This window comes from Hyposmocoma kahamanoa, unplaced genomic scaffold, assembly GCF_003589595.1.
Source record: "Hyposmocoma kahamanoa isolate Upper Pololo Valley unplaced genomic scaffold, ASM358959v1 77, whole genome shotgun sequence".
Lineage (NCBI taxonomy): Eukaryota > Metazoa > Arthropoda > Insecta > Lepidoptera > Cosmopterigidae > Hyposmocoma > Hyposmocoma kahamanoa.
This window is the reverse complement of record NW_020653926.1, coordinates 1,038,337-1,063,338: the sequence shown is the minus strand read 5'-3', so window position 1 is coordinate 1,063,338 and position 25,002 is coordinate 1,038,337. Positions and strand designations below refer to the sequence as shown.

At 37.6% G+C, this 25,002-nt stretch overlaps 1 protein-coding gene across 1 annotated transcript in view; it reads right to left on the bottom strand.

The window, feature by feature from the left end:
- Positions 1–25,002, bottom strand: part of LOC113232682 — a 61,792-nt gene that overhangs the window by 33,696 nt on the left and 3,094 nt on the right. Inside the window, exons 2-3 of the mRNA XM_026467455.1 lie at positions 15,684–15,789; positions 10,342–10,439 (exon numbers count right to left, since the gene is read on the bottom strand). Of these exons, the coding sequence (XP_026323240.1) occupies positions 10,342–10,439; positions 15,684–15,786 (201 nt within the window). The 5' untranslated portion in view covers positions 15,787–15,789. The remainder of the gene's footprint in view (positions 1–10,341; positions 10,440–15,683; positions 15,790–25,002) is intronic.

Genomic DNA, 25,002 nt, shown 5'->3' with positions numbered 1-25,002 from the left:
CGTGGAGCGGCCGACCGCAGAGCTATGGGGCCCGCGTTCAAATCTCATGACATCTAATGACTGTTCGCCGTAGCGCCATCTCTGAGAAAGCTATGAAAGTTTTTCGCCACTCAGCGAGGTACCTTCACAACTACCAACCACTGATTAGAGATGTCACTTTAATAATTTACACGTGTTTTATGTAGTTCGTATTATTGTTATGACTTTCATGTGATAATAGTAACTTTTTATGCAAGTCTGCAAAGTTGTTGTTTGACGCGAGTATTGAACCTATTCTAATATTGAGATTCAAAAATAGGATCCTGAGCTTAGCTAGGGTTTCAAGGCACAAGACGCAATAAACTTTGCTGCCGACTGAAACACAACTTTTCACCTCGCTATTGCGAGGAAAATGGTAGATGAAAGAAAAACAGTTGAACTATAACAAATAGTTATCTTTGACAATTGTGATGTCAACAATAATAAGAATAAAATATATCAACGGATCGCGTAGTTGAACGTGTCATTATGTTTTTTTTAATCGAAAGAAACAGGTGCACCACAATCCACCGTCAAATTCAAATTTCAAAAACCTTTTCCACGAGTGTGGAAAAAACGCACATTACTAATGAGAAAGAAACCTTTCCGAGCTAGTGAGGGGAAAAAAACTATTTTTGACGTATGATCGATCACATGTGGCTTCATTATACGATATTATGGAGGATGATGGTGTACGTTCACCAAGCAGAGGACTATTGCCTTAACTAGGATTCGAACGTGGTTTGGGCAAATCTCAGTAATCCTGTTTGTGTGCCCTGAATTTTCTCTGACCGTTATACAGATTTCCCTGAAGAATCGTAAACAATTTAGATTTCGTACTGCCGCGCTTGGGTCGATAAGGGCGAATGAAGCGAACCCCAAAACACTTTGGGAAATGTTAATAAAATTGCAATGGTATCCTTCAGTTATCATGCCTTCTGATATCCTGAGTTACTAGACACAGGACACTCGTAGTTTAGATTCCTTTTTTTATAATTAGTGGTAAGCGATGGGCCTGTTTATAATAGTTCCAGTGCCACTCAGAGCTTTAATTTTAGATTTGGGGAGACTGCCACTACGCCCTGCAATATAATTTGACAAGCCTCATGTGTCTGTAATTTCACCAGCACCAAACCGGAACACAGTAATGCTCATTCACTGGACGAACTCTTTCACAGGAAACTCTGCTGATACTCCTGAGCTTGACAACCCGGGTCGATGACCCACGCGTAATGTGATCGGGTCAAATGAATCGATCATATGTTCGATGCTTTAGCGGGTCATTCGTCACTCACGACCACCAATGCTCTACCGCACAAATGTTCGACGCATACAAATAGTGTAAAGAGTGAGATAGCGAATCGGGGTATGGGGTTTTCACGTGAGAACGAACGAGGCAACAATAATATTGACAGTTGCAGACTGTGTGGGATGTCAATTGTTGAAGAACCTCTAGAATTAGAAACATAATTTCTGCCGCCAAGTATTGAAGGATGCGTGTACACTTTAACAAAATTCGACGTGTCTGCTACAGAAAAGATGAGAATGGTCTTGTACACGACAAGAACTTCGGATCTAGCCACGAAAATATGTCGTGTCTGTTGCAGATAAGAAAATGATGAGTATGTACACGATACGAATGCTTTCGGGCAGACGTGTGTAGGGTCAACGTGACAGTGCATTAACGAGTGTACTAATTATTTTTCCTCCGATATAGGTGCATTACTATGGCAAGATATCTACCTAATAATAATTTTAAGAAATGTATACTTAAAATTAATGTTTGTATTTACCATATTCATTATTTTCTGTATTTGTCATTTCTTGAAAATCTTCCGTAAGAATAATAAATATTTCTCTCCATGCCTCAAAAGTATTCGTTTTCGTCGTTTACCTTTATAAATCTCTAAGGTTTTGTCTCACAATACGGGTCGTTCCTTTACTAAACTTACAAGTAAATCATGCATTTTGGACAGTGGTACTTTGCAATACCAGTTCACCCGCATAAACGTTCGTTTACTGACAATGCGCCCCATACAATAGTGGCGAGCGTGTCGAGTCGGGGGTAGACAAGAATTTTTTCTTGTCCGGCGCCGAGGCAGTATGCTTAGTTCGTGTGTAGAAACGACACGAATTCTTGCATAGATCCGGCGACAGGCACATGGGACTTGTCAACTTGACAACACAGGCCACTGGGGTAAAATAATTGGCTCTAAGTTTTGAATTTACAATTTTACCACCATGATTTCTAATGTACCATTTTTTAAATTTACAATAAATAAATATTATTGTTATGACCGTAAATATCAGGCATCTCGTGATATTGTGATAGGCGTGTTACGATAATTTTGCATAGTCCGAAATTTCAGAATAGTTGCCAATGATTGCCCGAACAAACAAAGGCCTTTTCAACGAACAATGCCGCCATTTATTTACACACCTACAAATTTTGTTTCTTGTTCGCGTTTGATTGTTTTTCGAGCCATTGCCGCTACACACAAATTTAAAAAACAAATTACTGTCATATATTATTGATTTTATTGAATTTCATAATGTTTTTCCCACCATGGGGGTGCAGGAAAGGAGCCTCCCCGCACCACCTACCTTTCTAATCAACTTAAAATCGGTAAACAACAAAAGTCAACAAAAAAAGATATGATATTCATTAAATTTTTTTGTGAAATTACTGCACTAGATTGTTATAATTGTTAATACAAAGATCAAAGAAAAAATTCCCTCGATCTGATAGGAGCCCAATCTACGTTAAATTAACACCGGGTTTAAATCGGGTTAAAACCCATTAACGCTCGAAGTCTAGGGCTAAAACCATTTATATTCAATATATTTTGTTGTAAATCGAGTTTTGTTCAAATGATAAAGGGTTTTCCATTAAGGGTGGGTAGATTTCGACAGTTCATAGCGGCCATGTTGTTGGGCTGCTTCTGTCAAATCTGTTGTTTATTTTTCAGTAACTAAAGATATATTAATTAAATTTTTATTGAATTGATATTCAATTATTTTTTGTGAAATTACTCCACTAGTTTGTTATAATTATTAATACAAAGATCGAACACTCAGAAAAAATTCCTTCGATCCGGTCGGATTCGAACCGACATCTTCTTGCATACCGTGCCAGACGCTATACCAACTAAGCCATGGAACGAACCAACGGACCTCACGAATTTTTCTATGTGCTTTCGTCGTGTCTTTGTATTTGGTTTTTCAACGACTTTTTAGTCGTAGCGCCATCTACGAGAAATCTATGAAAGATTTATTATTATTAGTTGGTATAGTGTCTGGCACGGTATGTAAGAAGACGTCGGTTCGAATCCGACCGGGTCGAAGGAATTTTTTCTGAGTGTTCGATCTTTGTATTAATAATTATAATAAAGATATATTTATAAGATAATTATATATAAATAATACTTATCTTACTTACTTGTCGCGTATATTTGTTTTTTCAAACAAATAAACGTTTCGGGCCCCTTACAGGTCCCATGATCGCGGTTGACCAAAGAATACTAGTTAAACTCCAAAATGGCAGAAGGTGACGCGTTTCTGGTGATAAAAACTAGGTCTATATCAAATTTAGTTTTCATTAGAAGACTGTATTTTTTTTACAGATATTATTAAATGAAATTAGTAGCAGTAGAGCTACTTGTAAAAGAGTTCCTCCAGGGAAGTATTGCCAATTTATCTATTTCAGCCGCCAAGCAGTAATGTGTATATTACTGCATTTAAGTTTCGAAAGGTAAGGTGTTGGTGAAATGAGACTTATCAACTTGTCTCACGGTGACGGGAGCAGCGGGAGTGCCGTTATTATGATCTATTATTGTGATCTAAGGCTATGAATGGACAACTGTTATGGACAGATGTAACGCTTACCACCAGGCGTATAATTTATTCGTCCCGCACTTAATATTATAAAATAAAAAACATGAAAATTGATACATGTTATATTGTTTGATCTTTGTATTATTATTATCAATTATTATTAGTAGAATTTCATGTCGTGATAATTCTTGCGTACCATATACATTAATTGGCACAAATTGCCAAAGGGGCAACCCTGAACGGTGACGCTTCCCATCTGCGTGGGGAAATAAACAAGACAAATTGGGATTCAAACATCAAGGGCGTATCCAGTGGTTGCGTAACGTGGCGTTGGAAAGTGGAGCTTTAACAAGTATACGAAAACTCTTACGTACAGACATAATCATATCAACGGCCGCCATCTTCTTTATCACTGTTTGCTTTCAAATAATTATAACTTTTTTATAAAAAAGAAGTCGACCTAAAAAGTATGTGGAATTACATTAGTAGCAGAGCTTGTGAAAGATTTCGTCCAGAGAGGTAATGCCACCTTACCTATTTCTGGTTCCGGTTTTGAAGGGTTATGGGTGCTGGTGAAATTACAGGCACATGGGACTTGTCAATTTATGTCTCAGGGTGACAGGCGCAGTGGCAGTGCCCCTCAGATCTTTGCGATTGAAAGTTGTGTGTGGCATAGCAACTGCTATGACTTGTTCTGCTCGTCACCTGATACTATAAAAACACCGGTCACCTTATCCAGTACCTTGTAATTAGTTATCCCGTAATGTTGTCTGCTTTATACATAGCACACGAAGTCACGGGGTAAAAAATCACGACGTAACCCTATTAACAAATGGTCGCGCGATTTTGTTACGGGTAGCTCAAACCGGGAAATGCAAACGATGCCTTCCTTGGATTTGTGGATTGTATATGAATAAATAAATTATAATAACGTACTTTGTTGTCGCACAACTGTGTGCCTCCGAATAAAAATAAAAGCAATGTCTACCAACTTTTAATATTTCTTTTTTAGTTTGTGTCAGTTCGTTCGCAGCAGAAGGAATATGGCATAATGGCTTCGAGACAAACCCAAGTCGGATTGAACGGTGCCTTACAATAAAAAAATAATAAAAATGCCCCGTGTACAAATACAGAAATTTGGGAAACAACGTCACGTCAATCCAAATTGAAGTGTATACCATTATTGGCTGCATAGGATTAAATGAGAAAGCCCTTTTCCGCTTTATGGGGCATTAAGAGCCTGATGAAGCACCATAAAACTTAAGAAACAGTCAATACTGCGCAATGCATGTGGGGCTTTATTGTTCCATCCACTATTCTCAATCAATACATGTAAGGCTGGTTTTAGAGCAGTGCGGATTTATCTGCGGACCGTTCGTGCGGAACACCGGAGCAGAATAACACGTGTGGCGTTAGAATATTGTTTGACGCTAAGAACTCACAGAGCTCGCACTCGCCGATATGTATGTAAAATTTAGTAGCACTTTTCGCGACGCGTTTTACGCCCGTGGTGGGGACGGTTACTCGCGATAGCAGCAGCGTCCACCCTTCTAGTAGAACCGCCCAGGACGCGGTCACTCGAATGCTTGGCGGTCGATGTCCGCGCACTCTGCGGTCAGTTCGCCCGCGACTATCTCTATCGTAAATAACCGATCATCTCCCGCCAAGTTTGCAGGCTGTGCCGCAACCGCGGTGGCTACTTGACCGCACAAACCTGCGGTGTCGTGAGTATTGAAATAAACCGGGTGTTCCGCAGCCGCAGGCGTGGTTGGAAACCGTTCCGTGAGTTCTTAGCCTTACAGTGACGCGGATTGCTACGTACGAAACGCGCTCCGCTTTTTAAACTTTTTCATTTACAAAAAAAGCGACACGGTATTCTTCTTCTTCTATCTTTTATATTTAAACCCTATTATCGGTTTAAACGAAAAAAAAAATTTGAAAATATATTATCTTTTCTTAAAAATGCTCAGAAATGTTTGCATTACTTTGGAAGACGAACACGGAAAGGAAGAAAGTTTGTCCGTGGGACACTGTAGCTTCTCTCTCTCACTATGGGGAGCTGTTTCATTCGGTGGCGTGGGAAAAACAGCAAAATATATAATTACAAAACAAACGGAAACACATTTCATCGGTAATTAAATATTATGTAATTTTTAAATTTTCGTCCATTATAGCAACGCTCAAGTTAAACTGGTCGATTTGAAGAGAAACAATTGACGACACCCGTCAATTGTTTCGAATTCGGACTGGCTAATCGGAACGCAATTGTCACCGGAATGATTTGGCAGAATAGTTTTCAAACTTTAGACTATGGAAACCAAAGGACATGTTATGTTGACATATATAAATCAGACGTTATATGTATATGATGCATTTCGACGTTGAAACCATAAACATTTTATTGTCTTTGTTTAATTACTGCGTGCCGTCATAACCCAAAAGAGATAGCATTACATTGATTTGTGTCAAACACGGGAATCAAAAATATGTAACGTCATCTTAAATGCCAACTGTATTGATTTTGCCATTTTTGGACTACCTCAAAGTACATCAAATGTCAAAACCAATGTTTCGCCAAATGTTTTAGTGAATTATTCGCATGAGTTGTAATGAAATGGACAAAAATATTGACAATGAGGACAATTAAGCATTGATAAAAATACGTCACTGCAGCATTAAGGGGTGCGGCAGTAGAAAAAGCGGAAGTCAACCGAATGTTACATTACACCGGCATGTGTTATTTTTCTGTCTATAAATCATACAATAGCCCAAATATCTCATATTAGACTCATTTAAGTAGTTCATTCATAAGTCTTGCCGAATTTTGCTTTGATTACTTCAGATTGCCTGTTTGTTAGTATATTTTGATGATTGTTGATAACGATTATTTTGAGATAATGTTGTTCTAGTAAGCAGACCATATTATCGATATTCTGTTATTAAAACAATTCACCACGAGGTTTTTATTATTTCATTATAATTATTTTTAAAGTTTAACTACAAATTAAAAAGAAAAAAAGAATGGTTGGAAATTATAGACTGCTGAACATAAACATTGGATCAAATACCATCTTCGGTTGTTCGCTCCATTTTGAAGAGTCAAATTTTAATAGAATTTTGAATGTAACTAGATTACATGATAATGCATTTCATCGTTACATTTATTGGTAAATAACTTTATATTTAATTTTGATTAAAATGGCTCATCATTTACCTAGTAATAATAGCCTAGTGTTAATCATATCTTGATTACAGTAAACTATACAAATTTGCAAACAAAAAAAAACAGTTTCAACATTCAAGCCATACATTTGCATGTCGATATTGACTTATCTATCTATGATTATGGTACAACACTAAATCCACCATATGTGTGGTACAATTTTGGTTTAGGTAGGTACGTTTATTCTGTAGATAGGGCAGCTCCTTTCCTTTATTTTTTCCATCCTCTAAGGGCAGAATAGTTTTCAAACAAATTAAATGACATTTCACGGTAGTCACAGTGTCATTTGACAGTACTCGATGGTGCATCATCAATTTTACTACATATTTTTTCCAAAGTGGTTGATATATACTATATATGCGGAATCAACAACAGCCATTTGAGGTTGTATCGAAACTTAAGCATAAAAAAATAACAACTGTCGGAAATCTTTCTACTGAACAGTTGTCGTTTTACAGATGTCGTTTTCGGACCCTTATTGCACTAAGGGTCTGAAAATGAACATTATGACCAAAGAACAGTTTCCGTGATACAAGTTTGCATGTAACTATGCAATAATTATCATTTAGGTTTACTCTTACGCAAAAACTATTCTTCACCGACCAACAAACGAACTTAACGAATTGGTAAACACATATTAAATCCGAGACTGGAGGAGGAAAAAACTCTCCGGGAATTTTCCACCCAACAACGACTGAATATCGATTTTCACCACAGAATTTTTCCACAGATGCTAAATAAAATATACAATATATTACACACAATAATCAACTTAAAATTTTTTGGTTTCTTTTTTGTTTTGTAATTTATTATTTTAATTATAAACTGCCTCCGTGGCCGAACGGTTACCATGCCGGACTGCCACGCAGAGGTCCCAGGTTCGATTCCCGGGCCGGGAGAAATAGTTGTATGGCCTACAATTATTTCTCTCGTGAGTTTGGGTGTAATTTGTGGTTGTCTATGTGTGTGTCCATGGCACCCGCGACACAGGGTTTCCCTAGTGCGGGGCTATGTTGAGTGTGTGCGTTATTTATTTATTTATTTATTTGGTTTAAGGTTGTAATTTATTATGTGAATGCTCCGTAAGTACATATTTCATACACTTCACACACATTATGCTTCGTGTACACAGCACACTAATTTGCACAGACAACAATCTTTTTCACTTCACATTTTAATGTTCCGCGTAATCTTTTGGGATGTAGCTGAAAATCAGCGCGTCGTTTTTGCGACGGTTTTACGCTGAGCTATGCGCGACGCCAGCACACATGATACATTTTTCTATTATAAGTTGATTTGATTTTGGTATTTGTTGTTTATAATCCTGTTTTTGTTCGTTTTAAGTATTTACTTCATTCTGTGTCCTGTCTTTGTATTTCATGTAATGTCTGTGCTTTGTTGGCAAATAAACTATCTATCTATATTAACCTAAATTTTTTGTTAGACTTGAGCTCCTTGTAAATGAGTTCGTCCAGGGAAGTGCTGCCTTTTTACCTATTCCAGCCGCTTAGCAGGTGGCAGGCTTAGTGGTGGAATCACAGGCACATGGGACATTTCAATACACGTCTCAGGGTGGCAGGCGCAGTGGCTGTGCCCCTCAGATCATAGGTTCCCAAGCTTTTTGCATCACCCCCCACTTAGGTAAGTATAAAAAATATTAAACGCCCACCACCACAAAAAATAATTGAAAACACGTATTTTTTTATATAGATAATTAGGGTTTTTTTTCAAATGCGGCGGCAGCCCCTGGACAGCATCAACGCAAACCCAATTACTTCCGATAAAAAAATAAAATTAAATAAAAAAAATTAAAGTGGCAACCTATCACAAACTCGAATTTTATTCCGAAATAACGGTTGTTCGAATTTTCATTACACCGAAAACCGAATTATAACGAAACCGTTGTTGTTTCAGGATATGTTTTATCGCAAAGACACGATTAGGTTCGGTTAGGTTAGGTTGCCTGTTCGTTGCCCAGTATAGAGGGGCACGGAATGAAGGCTCGTCTGGTGTTCGGCGAGTCTCACATTCGCAGTCGAGAGACCGATATGTCTCCTTTCTCGGGGAGGGGCTGCTCAGGGCGCGGACTAGTGCAATAGCGTACCCGTGCCCCCACCTACTCTCCGGGGGTTTAGTACGGTCGGGCTGCTCCCCTTCAAGGTTCAATACAGTCCCATATAACTGTAAGCAGATTCCCCCGGATTAACAAAACAGGTTAGGTTAAGTTAGGTTTAAAAGAAAAAACATTTTCCTCTCAAAATTACTTTCGAGCTAATGCTATTTCTGGAAAATGTCAGTTCGGACTATTGATATGTAACCGGCTAGGACTCTTTAGCGCCCTTTGGTAGAGACCACTTTGGGAAACTATGCCTTATTTAGATTTTTGCGATTAAATCTTTGACTATACATTACAACTGCTATGAACAGGCGTGTACCACCAAGCGCAAGACTGGTTCGTTCCGTCACTTATTAGTTGCGCCAATTCATTTTGATTTCATTTCAGTGCTAAACAGAGCTTTAAATCCATTGGCTTACAAATATATGGACGACGGATCTAATACAAAAACCACGAAAAAAATGTTAAATTGTAATGTCATCGTAGTAGTGTCTAATTTTGCTTGCTTCGCTGTCAGTCGAACAAACGAAGACTAGAGCGTGAATGACGCTCTGTATACGATTTTAACGCCCTATAAGTTCGGACACTTTTTAGCGCGGACCCGACGTCCATATAATTGTAAGTCAATGCATCCGACGAACAGAGTCCGATGTGATTATATAGCGAAAAGAGAATAAGTACGTTACTGTGCGCATGATCTTAAGACATAATTTTTCAGCACTGTTTTTTATACATTTCAAAACCTGAACTCAGTAATGCTCTCATTACTTCTTGGCGGCAGAAATAGGTAAGGTATTTACTTTGGCGGACTCTATCACAAGGAGCTATTTTACTACTCTTGCCATCAGTTGGACAGCCTGATCGTTTGGAACCTTAACCTATTTAATAACTGCTAAACACGCTGCCACAAATTAAGTTTTAATTCATTTGTAGTGATAGTGCTGACCGAAAATCTGACGGCCTTCAAGAAGGAAGAGTTTTGGCCGAAGGGTGTCATGTATATGCCGGTGATCTGACACCAGATTGCTCGATTAGTTATTTATTTTATTGTTATATTATATTGTATGTATGTTAGTCCTTAATGTATATATCATACGGGTTATGTGGCCTGAAATAAGTGTCTAAATAAAATAAATAAAAATAAACCCACCTCGTAGTATTCCCCGGTTTCGAGCTGCAACGCTGCAACATCATCAGTAAGTTCTTCAGGATGCCGTTTTCTCGCAGATGGGGAGCCGGGTGACGTCACTAAATAGAATAAAAATCGTGAAACAACATCTTCAAGATCTCACCTACAAGACTGAATGTTTTTGACAGTCGTCTTTATAAAGTCGCAATGTGGGGCCAATGTATACAATTCCTAAGATTTCGGGTGACATTCAAAATTTAAAACTATACTCATTGACTTACAATTATATGGACGTCGGGTCCGCGCTAAAAAGTGTCCGCACTTGTAAGGCGCTAAAATCGTATACAGAGCGCCAAACTCCGCTTTAGTCTTCATTTGTTCTACTGACAGCGCGATACTGCGATGACATTACAATTTAAATTTCGAATAGGTTGACTTGGGACATTTTTTTCATGGTTTTTGTATTAGACCCGTCGTCCATTTATTTGTAAGTCAATGACCATACTGAAACAAAAACTTTTCATTTAATTAAAACATACATAGAATCAACATTAAAAAGATAAATGGGTCACGACTATTTTGTCGTGCACGCACACAGATGTTGTTTATTAAGTTGTATAAAGCTTATTACGAATGATTAATAGAGTTTAAACAATGTGACGATTTAAAGTGTAATTTTCATCCATATATGTTCCACCGGTTCTCTAATAAGGAGAAGGTAGAAGGGAGAAGGCTGTAGCCTGTAATTCAACTCTATGGGGAGATGGTGACTTCACCAATCTTTTATTTTATGGACTTTCAATGACATGCAAGTTTTGTTAAAAACCTATCTATTACAGGTAACTACTAAATGATAACTAGTAAAGTAAAAACTGTATTGGAGGAGGATTTAATCTTCCAGGAATTGTACTAGGGCCGTTTGCGTGAGAAGCAAGCGTAACCGCCCCACAATGGGCGCCATATTAATGATTACGCCTTTTTATTGCCCAAATTAATCGTCATTACTTCAACTTTTGACTAAGCACGGAATTCATAATATTGAATTCAATTCAAAAACATTTATTTCAGTTAAAATCCATATAATGTTGGTAAACAAAATAACTTATGACCTAGCGTTAGTATTAATATTACTTAATTTAAACGGACAATACAGCTATACAATTAAAAGCCTGTATGGAGCTCAATCCATCTCCGCAGGAGTGGCGAGTCCCACCGATCTGTGATACAGAATGCTGTTGGAGCCCCAGAGCAGATGCACACCTTTTCCTCACGAGGGCCATGAAACCATTGCAACGTGTACAGAACTTGACTTTGAATAGCGTAATAATATAACATTTTCTTGACTAATTATATTTATTAATAGAAGCCGTAAGCTGGGCGCCAAAATAGCGGACTATGATCGAGAGGAAAATATTATTAATAGCAAAAGTAGAGCCTTAGCTTAAATGTATTAGATATTAATGGACCCATCCATAATACGCAATATTTACATTGCTGACTGACGTATGGATTAATGGTTACGTAATCGTGGCGCCCAACGTGGGGCCGCAACTCGATAGTCTGATTTTTGCAGGAAAATTTAATGTAGTTCGTAAACACAAGAAATCTGGTCCAAATGACAACGTTTTATTTGTACACATTTGCAAAAGTGATCTTTATATAAAAATAATATTGTTTTCCAGTTTATCGTTGAATTCCAGAAACTTCTATGAGTTCTACAGAAAGCTAAATTATGAATGGTTCCATTAGTTATCTGTTATTGCAAAGAGAACTTCTAGAAGTTTCCATTTGTAGTTTATAGCACTTATTCTCTAGTATCATCAAAAATGTTTGATTTTATTTTAAACAAAGAACAGAATTAAAAACAAATTACTTCCCAGCTTCGTTTGCAAAAGCCGCATGAAAATCCAATTTTACTGTTACGTTTAAAGTTTAAAATATTTGAACATTATGTACAACACTAAAGTGACTAAGAAAGAAAATACAGCCAAGCCGTTCGTTTACTGTATTTCGCACCCATAGTTGAAAAACGCCACGTCTGCCAAATCACAACTTTTCACAATGAGAAGAGTAGTTAAAAGTAACGAACGATATTAGTTAATAACTTTTTTGTACATAAAAGTTATACAATACTTTTATACGATAAAAGCACTTTTGATGTTATCACGTATGGCTTTATTATATTAAGAGTATGATTGTTTACGTCCTGAGTTTTTACGAATGTTCTGATGGCCAAGGAACAGTAGTTTTGTAATGTTTGATAAAATTATTATCTGCATGTTTTCCGATATCTTTTATTGGAAAAATTGATAAAGTTTACAGAGGCAGTCATTGACCTACAAATAAATGGACGACGGGTCTAATACAAAAACCACGAAAAAAATGTCCCAAGTCAACCTATTTAAACGTAGTGACATGTAAAGGAATATGAAAAAGCTAAAACGTTGAATTTAAATTGTAATGTCAACGCAGTACTGTCTAATTTTGCTTGCTTCGCTGTCAATCGAACAAACGAAGACTAAAGCGTGAATGACGCTCTGTATACGATTTCAACGCCCTATAAGTTCGGACACTTTTTAGTGCGGACCCTACGTCCATATAATTGTAAGTCAATGGAGGCAGTGCTATTTTATACATTTGAAACTTGTATCGCCCAGAAATATAATTTTTTTTGACTGCGCCGTTATTTTTATAATACTAAGCGATGGGACGAACAAGTCGGCCAGTAACACTCAGAGTTTTAAATCACAAAAACACCCTGAGACATAAATTGACAAGTCCCAAGTGCCTGCAATTTCACCAGCACCTTTACTCTTCATAACCGGAACGCAGTAATGCTCACATTACAGGTTGGCGGTAGAAATAGGTAAGGTGGCAGTTCTTCCCTGGACGAGCTCTTTCACAAGGACCTCTACTGCGTTAGTGTCACTTGGCGTGAGAGTTATAATTATCTAGTGATCTACGTTATTGCTGTGTTCAAATGACTGATTATTATTGTAAAATAAGTGTAAGTGGATGCTCCGTCATCTTACTCCCAAAATTTCGTCCAAGTCATTAAACTCGATACCGGCAAAATGGTCCCCCAATCTGGGGTAGATATCGTACCTTTAGTATAATAAAACCGCTTGTGATAAAAATGCTTTTATCACACGAAACTCATAAAAGTGTTACAAAATATATGAAATCAATTATGTGTATGTGAATGTGAAATTTTATTAATCTCCCATTTATGCATTAAAAGTAATTGACTAATTTCCTTCTTAGAGTGGTTACACGCGGCTACGATTGCATCGATACAAGTTGGTTATATTCAATAAATTATGTACGAAAAATCTGTATAGGTTTATGCACATTATTTTGTTTTGTTAATAAATACATGAAATAAATAAATTAGTAAATTAATTTAAAATATGCATCGCGTTTTCACCGCTTTTAGAAAAAAATAAAAAATAAAATGCATTTATTTCGGACAACGTTGATCCATAGGGTGTTATTACAAAACGAACTTTAAATAATAACTATGTTAGTACCTAAACTTAAATGGAATTCCACCTGTCAGCTACAACAGACAGGAGTCTGTGACGGCTGGCGCGCAACCTGCGCATCGACGCGCTGCAGCGCTTGCGCAACGTCGCGCCGAATCCGTCGACATTTGCGACCGCGAACATTCCGGAAGCGCTACAGCGTCGTGGAAGACGTAAAAGCACCCTAAATGCGTCGTTGTATTGGACCCGCAAAGCATCGTGAGATCATTCTGCGAACCTGCTCCATAGACTGCAAGAATACAACGATGTACAGTACGCTTTAAATAATGTTATTTTTACTTGAGCTGTACATCTGCTGAACCTGCGCGCTATCATGTTCGATCTCATGGCCAATGCTCTGCGCTCCCTCTCGATATCCGCGTCATCACGCAGATCGTCGATTACCATGTGCCCTAGATATTTAAATGACGTCACCCTTTTCAGTTGTTGACCGTTAAGAAATATGGGAGGGACAAGTGATGGGCACCTACTACCTGCCTTAAAGACCATGTATTCGCTTTTATGCACATTATATACAAGATTATGCTTCGCAGCATAGGTACGATTCGCATATTTCTAGGACGATTCTTAAGCCGCCAACAGATGGGCTCAGCAGCACCATGTCGTCGGCATAACTTATGTTATTAAAGCAGACCCTATCTACATGGCATCCGACATGCATGCTGCTGAGCTCATCTATTAGGGCATCTACATACAAATTAAATAGTTTTGGTGAGGAGACTCGTCGAGTTTATATCGCGTTTGCATCTCTTACAATCTTTAAACTTCTCTCTCGAAAAGTTGTCATTTTGCAGATGTGACCTCATTACACCAAGGGTGCGATAAAAGTTGCCAAAAAAATTTTTTTTAAACCAAGTGACGGAACAAATAAATCGAAAATCGAAAAAGCTTAAGAGGGAGCAGAGGAAAAATTCGTAATCTTCGATTTGATTTTAGAGGGGTATATCCACTTTAAAGTTAAAAATAAAATATTGTATGAGTAACTACACGATATATTCAAGCACAGACATTAATCAGAAAAGTTTCCTCGATAGATAAAAATCACGAAATGACCTCTAATTTTCACATTTTTTCGATTTATTCTCGAAATGCTACAGGTTATTACGACAAAAATTAGATAATTAATTATATTTACGAATGATCGACAACTGTCACTACGGATTTTTTTTTAATCCCTTTAGTTTTAGAGTTATTCCGTTAAAACGAATTTGGTACTTTTAATGTGCAAAATTCAACATCTCCTGTCGCATGTCACGCGAACTTCAGGCATATATTTGTTTCACAAATTTGGGCGGAGCCAACGTCAAAACTTTTTTGGCATGAGAGCTCTTAAGCGGCACGCCTGTTTGTAACTGTTGCAGTGCAGTTCAGAGCTTTAAATTGCAAAAATCTCAGTGACACTGCCACTGTGTCTGTAATTTCACCTTTACTGCTTGGCGGCAGAAAAAAGTAAGGTGGAGTACTTCCTTGGAGGAACTCTTTTACAAGGGCTCTACTGTTACTACATTTATTATTTAGAACTAGAAAAGTAATAATTATATTCAATATTTCAAATCGTCTTTCTACAATTAATTCATTCTATATATAATATTGGTAAGGGTTTACAAAGATACGTGACAGTCCGTGCGGCGAATTATCAGGGCACGGATTATTGGCTATTACCCTCAAGGAGAGGGCGATAGAAGGGAGATGACCCCAATTCAAGAGTTGAACCGATCACGACTCCAACAAAATCATTAATATGGCGCCCAACATAATACATTAATGTGGCGCCCAACGTGGGGTTTCATGAAATAAAATCTTAATTAAAATGCATACCATTGTCAGTGCTGCTGCTGTTCTGGAGAAGGTTCTCGGTAGAGGGTTGCTCCTGGTGGTCCCGGCTTCTAGTCTTGAATAAACCAAATTTCACTGGGGCCATCACCTGTTAACAAGCAATTGGCTAATCAACTCTGGGGTTGAAATATTTGTGATAGGGAAGCACATAGCATGATCGTAAGTATTTTTAGCATTCAGTAGTAAGATCACGCCATCGAAAAGGTCAACTACCCACATCACCCGGAATTCATTCACTTTTGTAAAGTGCCGTTCATAAATTTTGTTCTCGGGTTTCTTTGCTTTCTCATTGAAAGGATTTTTAGTGACGTATCTCAGTGGCTAGTAATTTGTAACTATTATCTTGTATTAAGTAACTGCAAAATAATGTGGTTCTGAGATTTTTTTATAATAACAAGTGATGGGACCAGCCAGTCCCAACACTCAAGCTGAATAAAAACAGGCACATGAGACTTACCAACTTCAGATAACTGGGCAATGCTCATCAGATCTTTGTGATTTAAAACTCAGAGCAAGGGCGTTTTCGTACTACGTTCGGTTCGTATCAGATCCGAGAGAATGCGAGAAATGACGGTCCCAAATGTCGCAGGCATAATTTTATCGCTAGATGTACAAGTTACATTCATATTTTCTCGTATTTGAATTCGACCCCTCCTACGTAAAGTATCGTATGTCGAAATTGCCAAGTTTACAGGGGAGCGTTTTAAAGTTTTCAGACTATCCTACGCAAACGAGTAGCCTCGGTGATGAAGCGCGTGCGGGATAGCGGCAGCGGTCTCCTAAATACCATTTTGGAGCGGGTAGATTGCCCCATAGTAAGTCACTGGAATGCGTGTCATATGCACTCTAATGTTGCCATTTATAATGTTAAATATAATTTGTTCTAACATAGTTTTAAGATAATTGTTACTAACCAGCTATGAACTTTGTTTGAAATAAATGATTATTATTATTATTTTCGTATTTATTTTAAACTCTCGCCTCTCCCAAGGCCTAAAAAAATTAATTTTGAATTTTTAAATGGGAGAGGCGGTATTTCCCGGCAATGGCACAGTCGGCCGGGGTCAGGGACTCAGGTCCAAGAATCGGCGAACAATACGTGCCGTATCGAGCAGGACCGCCTTCTGCATTTGTGCTGGAAGCGACACGCCACAGAAATCCAACCGCCTCAAGCTGTTAGAAAGGCTGACTGGAATTAACCCATTTGCGGACAAAACAATTGGGATTATTTCAGTGGAGGCCACACCCCACATGTCGGTGATCTCGTGCGCCAGGTCGAGATACTTCCGGCGTTTCTCGGTTTCAGCTTTCACGAGACCCTCGTCATGCGGTATGGTGACGTCCACAAGAAATACCCTTGACTGCGATCGATCCAATATCACAATATCAGGCTTATTCGCAAGAATAGTCCTGTCCGTGATAATTGATCGATCCCAATAGATTTTGGTGCGGTCATCTTCTAGTATTGGCTCCGGTGAATACTTGTAATATGGCAACCTCTGTTGCATTAGTCCGTACTTGAGAGCGAGCTCTTGGTGTAATATTTTGGCTGCCTGGTTGTGTCTGTGCAAGTTATTATTATTATTATTATTAAAGTTCTCCGTTTTGTTTGGCAAAACCTCATTACTGACATAGAGTGATCATCTAGTAGATCATCTAACCGATATCTAGGATTTAACAATACTCTATGCGAGTAACAACAAGCTTTGCCGAATAAAACTGAGAAATGCTAAAGTCACGTGTTATGCTCATTGCAGTGAATTGAGACTTTAAAACGCTTCCATGTAAACTTGGCAATTTCGACATACGATACTTTACGTAGGAGGGGTCGAATTGTACTTAGTGCACAAGCGATATCCGAAGTGCGATCCGTTCACCCATTTTTACTGCATGCATTTTTATTTTTATTTGCATTCAATTTTAAACTACGCTTAGTTATGTCTATTGTACTACATCACCTTTGTTATTTATTCTGGCTTTACTGAAAACCAGCGTAACGTGGTGTTTTCACACGTCTTGTTGCAAAAAGCTGAGTGGAGACCATTTTGGTAACCTATAAATGTAATTCTTTTATTTTGTGTTTTATCGTAATGCTATTTTATTTGTTGTTATTATTGTTATATATATTTTCTCATAAGGTTACCAAATAAATTACTTTTCTTTCTTTCTTTCTTTCCTTCCATGTAAATTCTGTTATGTTTAAATTAAAAAAAAAACACTGTGAAATCATTAAAATAATACGAACTGCATGAAAGAATGATCATGTCTATATGGGCATTTCTCCAAAGCCGTAATTTTCTGTGTCCATGTAATTTGTCAAAACAAAAATCTACAAAGAAAAGTGTATATAGTACTAAGAGCAATAACCTAGAGATAATATAGGTCCAATGCTGACTCAAGAGCACAAAATCTTCCCAATAAGCCTTTCGAACTTAATGGAAAAAAATCCGAAATATCTAAAACCTGACAACGGCGGCGTGTCTCGAATCCAATATCCAACACAAAGTGTTATTTTTCTCCAAATTGCAATTATGTATCAATATTAGACTTTAGTTCACGTATAATAAATTAGATGAAAATATTTGTAATCTGAATTACACAATAAACTTAGCAATAGCTCTATCACAATACCAAGATTGCTGCGTGTCCCGGATTACGCCGTAATCGGTGGTAGTTGCTAACACGCTATGCATCACAAGTGAAGGACTTTGGAAGCGTCGCAATTCGATTGTAGTATTCGTCCACAATACCCCTGCGGTTGGAGAGAACCGGTGGATGAGTTGTCAATTTTAGGACTTTTAGTGTGTAAATACGTAGTTCGGTGGATTTGGTCCGGCTGATTTATGAATTCGGTGTAAACGATATTTCAAAAACGAAATTTTATAGTTGTATGTAATATTTTTTATAATATGTGTTGTAACGACTATAATATAATACAAAATTGGTTTTACAAGTGTTGTCGTTTACGAGTAATATTAAAAAAATATATTTTCTGAATCCCGTGGCCTTGGATTCGAGAAAAGGTTCCACCGAAGTCGGAATAAGCTACCATCGAAGTCATATTTTCTTTGAAAAGCAAGAATTTTATGAAAATAAATAATATTAACTAAACATTTACGTGAAAGAACTCACATAAATGTTTAGTCAATATTTATTGATTTTCATAATTACTATTACTACTTGTTTCCCGCTGAAAATGAATAAGTAAATTCAAAACAGGAAACAAAAATTGAAAATCGAGAAGATGAAGGAACGCGCTAGGAAAGCAAAGATAAAAAGCTATCCAATTATATGAAAGATTTAAAGTAAAAGATAGACATATGTATGCGAGGAAAAAAGACTACCTCGTCACGTATAAAAAGCAATGAAAGATATTAATCGCTTAAGTTCCAAAATATTGATTGCTTTTGTAGATACAGACTGGCTTCTAAAATTTGTTTTAAAGAGATACTGAAATGCTTTGTGTGGGGTAGAAAAAGGCTGAACAGTCAAACTGAAAACTGATTTTTATTAATAGTCACAAGGTGTAGTTTTGCGCTGTTTATGGTCGCTTTTTATGTACATTTTAGTTTTGAAAGCTTGATTTAGGTGATAGTTAGTCATATTAGTAAATATTTATGTAGATTACTTAATTTTTTTATTGCCTTTTTCATAACATTTTATATAAAGTTTATACCTTTTCTTAAATTATCCTGACTTCGGTGGTAGCTGAATTCGGTGGATCTAATATGTCATTAACTTTTAAGAATCTGGTTGCCCAATTAACAGAATCTTATATGAATTTGAGTTCTTTTTCCTTCCCGCTCAATGTTTCTCCTGGAATGAAGAAAAAACATTAGACCACCGAAGACAGAGAATTGACCCCTTCTTGGAGAAATGCCCATATAATTCGGCGCAGATATTTAGCACTGTAGGTGTAATATTGGACTGCATTTGGCATCCCTAACTTAAAATTTATAATTGGACTTCCTAATCAAAATTCATAATTTGCCAAGGGACGCTTATATGCAAAGTTATTACGTCGTACCACGTCTGTATAAGTTTAAGTTATGTACGTTATTAGAATTTAAATCTGAAATGGATTTTTGTTGCTAAGTCTTTGCGTTGATGCTTTAAACATGGAACAACTTAAACCAACGTTTCGGACTCTTTACAGGTGTTATGATTATTATATAATAACAAAAACTATAGCTAAATAGATAAACAAAATAAAATTAAAACAAATAACAAAAAATAAAGACACTAAATATGACGGTGTAACATAGTGGGCGCCCTCTATGCGGATAAGAGCGAATTACGAAATTTACTCTAGCGGGACGTCGTTTGTCGATGGCAGTGGGGCGGCAAGATGGCCACGGCCATTCCGTTCGGGTGACAGCCGCTTGCGCACCGGACCTTGCGACGAATCGCTGTTCTTCCAAGCAATCGGTGTTCTTTCCCATAAATTAATGTTGATTTCTATTTCATGATAATTTTTGTAAAATAGTAGAGAACTGATTTCGTTGATTAATTATAAGTCCATAAAAATAACTTGTGACTGTTGAATTACTTACTACCACGCCCAGTACTACTTATCTAAGACAATGAGCAATTCTGATGAAAGCCCTCTTGCGCCTTTAAATAAGTATATGGACAACAAACACCTTATACCTAATTAACGACATAAGAACTTGTATGTGCGTAAGAGTCAATGTATATTGTGGCGGAAAGGAATGAAAGCGAATTTTTGTAACGATTATATATTTATTACATATTTATATTTGTTAGAGATTTATGTCGATAACACCGCAACTAGAATTTAAATTTTTCCCGGACTAACATGCTTGGGTCGAGCGGCAGGGTTACTGGCTTTACCACCTTGTGCAGGTGCTGACCGGGCACGGCTGCTTCGGTCACTACCTGCACAAGGTGGCGAGGAGGGAACCGTCCCCGTCGTGACACGAGTGCGGCGCTGCGGATGACACCGCGCAGCACACCCTAGAGGTGTGTAGCCGGTGGGATGAGCTGCGCCGCACTCTGACGGGGACTGTAGGGCAGGACCTCTCGCTGCCGAGCGTGGTTGCCGCCATGCTCGATAGCGAGGAGTCCTGGGAGGCGGTGGCCTCCTTTTGCGCAGATGTTATGTCGCAAAAGGAGGCCGCGGAGCGGGTGCGCGAGGACGCGGCAGACGCGCACCCGCTCCGGCGCAGACGTACGGGGAGAAGGCGAAGGCAGTTCGCTGCTCGCCTGATCCCCTAGTGAGACCAGCGGGCTCTGGACAGGGACTCCGGAGTCTGCATTGCACGGCCTCACTCGTCTGGGTGGGTCGGAGGACAACCGACTTGCCCCTCCGTTGGCGCGGGAGCCCTGGCGTAAGCTAGGGCGGCCGGGCGGCGTCGTGGTGAATGTTCACTGATCCCACGGCGCCGACTCAACCGGCGAGAGGGAAACCCGGGGGGGTTTTAGTGGGGTAGGCCTTCCAGTGTGGAGGGAGAGTCCCCACATAACCCCTGAGTCTCCCTGGGCTCAGGGGTATCCATAAAGATTTCCCCCCGTCAAAAAAAAAAAGAAAAAAAAAGGGTTACTGGCTTTCTTTCAGAATTAATTTTTTACAAACGAAATTACAGTTGATATAAAAAAAGAAATTTAAAAAATTAAAATCTAATTTCTTGTAAAATTTCGGGATTTGTGTCTTTTTTCTATCGTGAAAACTTTTAGGAATCGTGTTTTCAAACCGTATAGTACTCAGTGCATCCTCAATTTTACTACATATTTTTTTCTAAAGTGAATGACTCAACACTTTAATTGTTTATGCGGAATCAACCAAAGCCATTTGGGGCACTATAAGGTGGAAAAGAACAATAAATATTTGTGTGATACAGTGATTTGAAAGCCATTGTCTAGACTAAAAATGAAAGATAAAAGTTAACCTTAGGTTACTTTATCTTTTTATAAAATACCGACGAAAAGATGGTGTCGATTATTGCAAAATGTCAAAGTTTTTTAGTAAATAGTTTTATTGGAATTCGGAAACTTGTGACTCAACGGTTTTTGAAGCAGGTGTTCCGTTTGTCCAATTTGTTTTTTTCAAACTTATCTTTAACTCATCAATGATACATCACTTATAAATATTAACTCTCGTTTGCACTGAAATATAGACAGCGCCAATAACTGATCTGTGTGTACGTCTCCGTATATTCCAAAAAATATTCTGTATTTATTGTAATAAAGATAATATCTCTAACAATGGCGTGCTGTTCCATTCGGTGGTGTGGGGAAAAACAGCAAACATCTAATTACAAAACAAACGGAATCAAAATACATCGGTAATTAACTATTAAATATGTAATTTTGCAATTTTTGTCCATTATAGCCAAGCTCAAGTTAACTGGTAGATTTGAAATGAAACAATTGACGACACTCGTCAATTGTTTCGAACTCGGGTTAGCCAATCGGAGTGTAGTTGTCACAGTAATGATATGGCAGAATAGTTTTCAAACAAATTTAATGACATTTCGTCTCTATTTCTGGTTATATACTCGATGCATCGAAGTGAAAACGGAACAAAAATATCTAGTGTTCTGTATCAATAAAATTACTCTAAATCTTTAAAAAAAATTCTGATAGGACTGTTCTCGTAATAAAGATTTGTTTTCTTTGTTTACTAATTTAAATTCCTATGTTATATTAAAATAAAACGAATTCTAAAATTACGGTGGTTTCTGTACACTGTATTTTGAAAGTAAGATAAAATAGAATAGGTTTATTTGCTAGAATACAGTAATTACATAGTTCTTAAGTAAAATTAGGTAAATTGTATTCAACCTGCAAGCAGATGTGCTAATGTTAATGCGATTTAGTATTTAGTCTTAGTTTGTAATTAAAATGTTTGGAAATTCTAAATATTCTTTATTACTATAGAGGCAATGTGTCAAAAGCCATTTTGTTAATTGCAATCCAAAAGTATGTGCTTGCAACAATTTATACACATGTTGAAGCAGTTATTCTTATAAATTAAGGTTGGTATAAAAATTCATAATTTTTGCTTTAGTTTGCCTTTGAATAACTTCACCACGTGTTTTAAAATATTGTGGATGAGAGTTGACAAATACGCAGATATCCTTAATTGTAAACATGGCAAAGGCAACATGTTTTGCCATTTGAACAGCGGCTTGCAACTGTCATCAAACCACGCGCCGCAATTCGCTGGAATACACTTCTTCTGGACTTTAAAAGCTCTTTCTAAGACTACCGAATTGCCCCACAGTAGAAGACCGCAGCTTCTCGAGAAACAGTTTGCCTTAGTCGTCGTAGAGCGTTAACAACTCTCTTTAGCTCCATGCAAATCTGCTCGATGTGTTCTTTTTGACCCAAGAAAGTTAAATGTATCAACTTCATCTACAATATCAGCGTTGTAATTAATTGTAACCGGTATGGGATTTTAGTTATAAGAACGAAATGTATAAACTTTAGTTCTATTTATATTAATATTGAAGTCATTGATGTCCATCCAACTTGTTACGTCTGCCAGTGCTTTATTTATGTCAGTGTTAAAAGTCGCTTTGTTTTGACATTTTATTATAAGAGTTGTATCGTCAGCAAATTGTATACAATTATGATCAATAGCACGTGGAAGATCGTTAAGGATTAGTAACGGGCCCAAGACGCTACCTTGTGGAATTCCAGTGCGATCTACAAATTTGTTTTTCTAACCTATTATAGTTCTTGTTTTTTTGTAATTCTATTCATATCTGTATACTGTGTCAGATTTTTTAATAAACTACAAAGGTTTAGGTAATTAACTAAATGTAAAGAAACCGTAATGCAGTATTTTATGAGTCGTTTACCTGGTCACTTATTATAAAATCATAATGATTTTTTGAAAATTGTTCTAAACATAATACTAATAGTTTTATGTCATAGACTACATTTCGAACTACCTATTTAAAATAGTACTTATATAATACGTGAGACGCACTATAAGTTTCGGGAATTAATAAGAAAAAATACTATAAATGGTCAGAATTGAATTTATTGTTTCTCAAAATGTTCTCCGTCAGCGCTAATGCACTTTTTCATACGAATGAACCAATTTTTGGAAACATTTATGCCACTCCTCCGTGACCATTTCTGAAACATATTTTTCATACTCTTCGGCAGCCTCTTCAGGTGATGAAAATCGTTGACCGCGTAACTTTTGGAAATAAATAAAAGTTATAAGGTGTCAGGTCGGGACTGTGGCTCATAAGGTGAACGTTATTCACCTTCAAAAATTCATTTTACTGCCTGGCCGTGTGAGAACTGGCATTATCGTGGTACAAGATGATACGGTGTTTACGGTTATTTTTACGGCGTTTGTCAACAACTTCAGGCATACAAATGGTCGTGTACCAATCACTATTCACGGTACAACGATTCTCCAAAGCAACAGTAGCCACTTGTATAGTTTTATTAAAAAAAGAAGCAATCATCCGCTTAGAGGCACTTTGCACTCGCGCCACTTTGGTTGGTTTCCGCTCATCTCGAAAGACCCATGCGCTCGATTGCTGCTTTGTTTTGGGATCGTAACTATAAATCCATGTTTCGTCACCTATTACTATGTCCCACACCAAATTTGACGTCCCTTCGTTGAAACTGGTAAGCATGGCATTGCACCAAGTGACGCGATCCGTTTTTTGAGTCTCAGTCAAATTGTGTGGGATCTACCGAGAGCACAGCTTTTTCACACACAAATGTTTGTGTAGTATTGATTGTATTTGACTCATGCCTATGCCTAAAGATGCCCGAATCTCGTGGTATGTCACATGCCTATCTGTTTTGATCTTACGGCGCACAGCATCGGTGTTTTTGTTGTTCACAGCAGTGGACGGGCGAGTATCACGAAATTCGTCACTGAGATTCACACGACCGCATTTGAATTCTGCACACCAGCTATAAATAGTCGTCTTCCATGGTGCTTCATTGCCAAAAGCAGTTTGAAGCCGAGCGAAGCTCCGCTGAACTGTTAATTACACTTAAAGTCGTAGAAAATCATACTACGAAAAATTTCTCGCGTTAAATCCATGGTGATGTAGACAACCAATTTCTAGAATGACACCACAATGGAAAAACAAGTAACAATCAGATGAAACAAACTGTATTCTACAGCCAAAGAGTTCCATTTTCAAATGTTGTAATTATTTTTTAAATGTTGTTTTTTGTAAGTGGCCAGTTCCGGAAACTTATAGTGGGCCCTATGTATAAACATAATATTTAAATAAAGGTGTTTAATAACACATCTCATAACTATCCTACGATAAACAATCCAAAATCCAACTTTTAA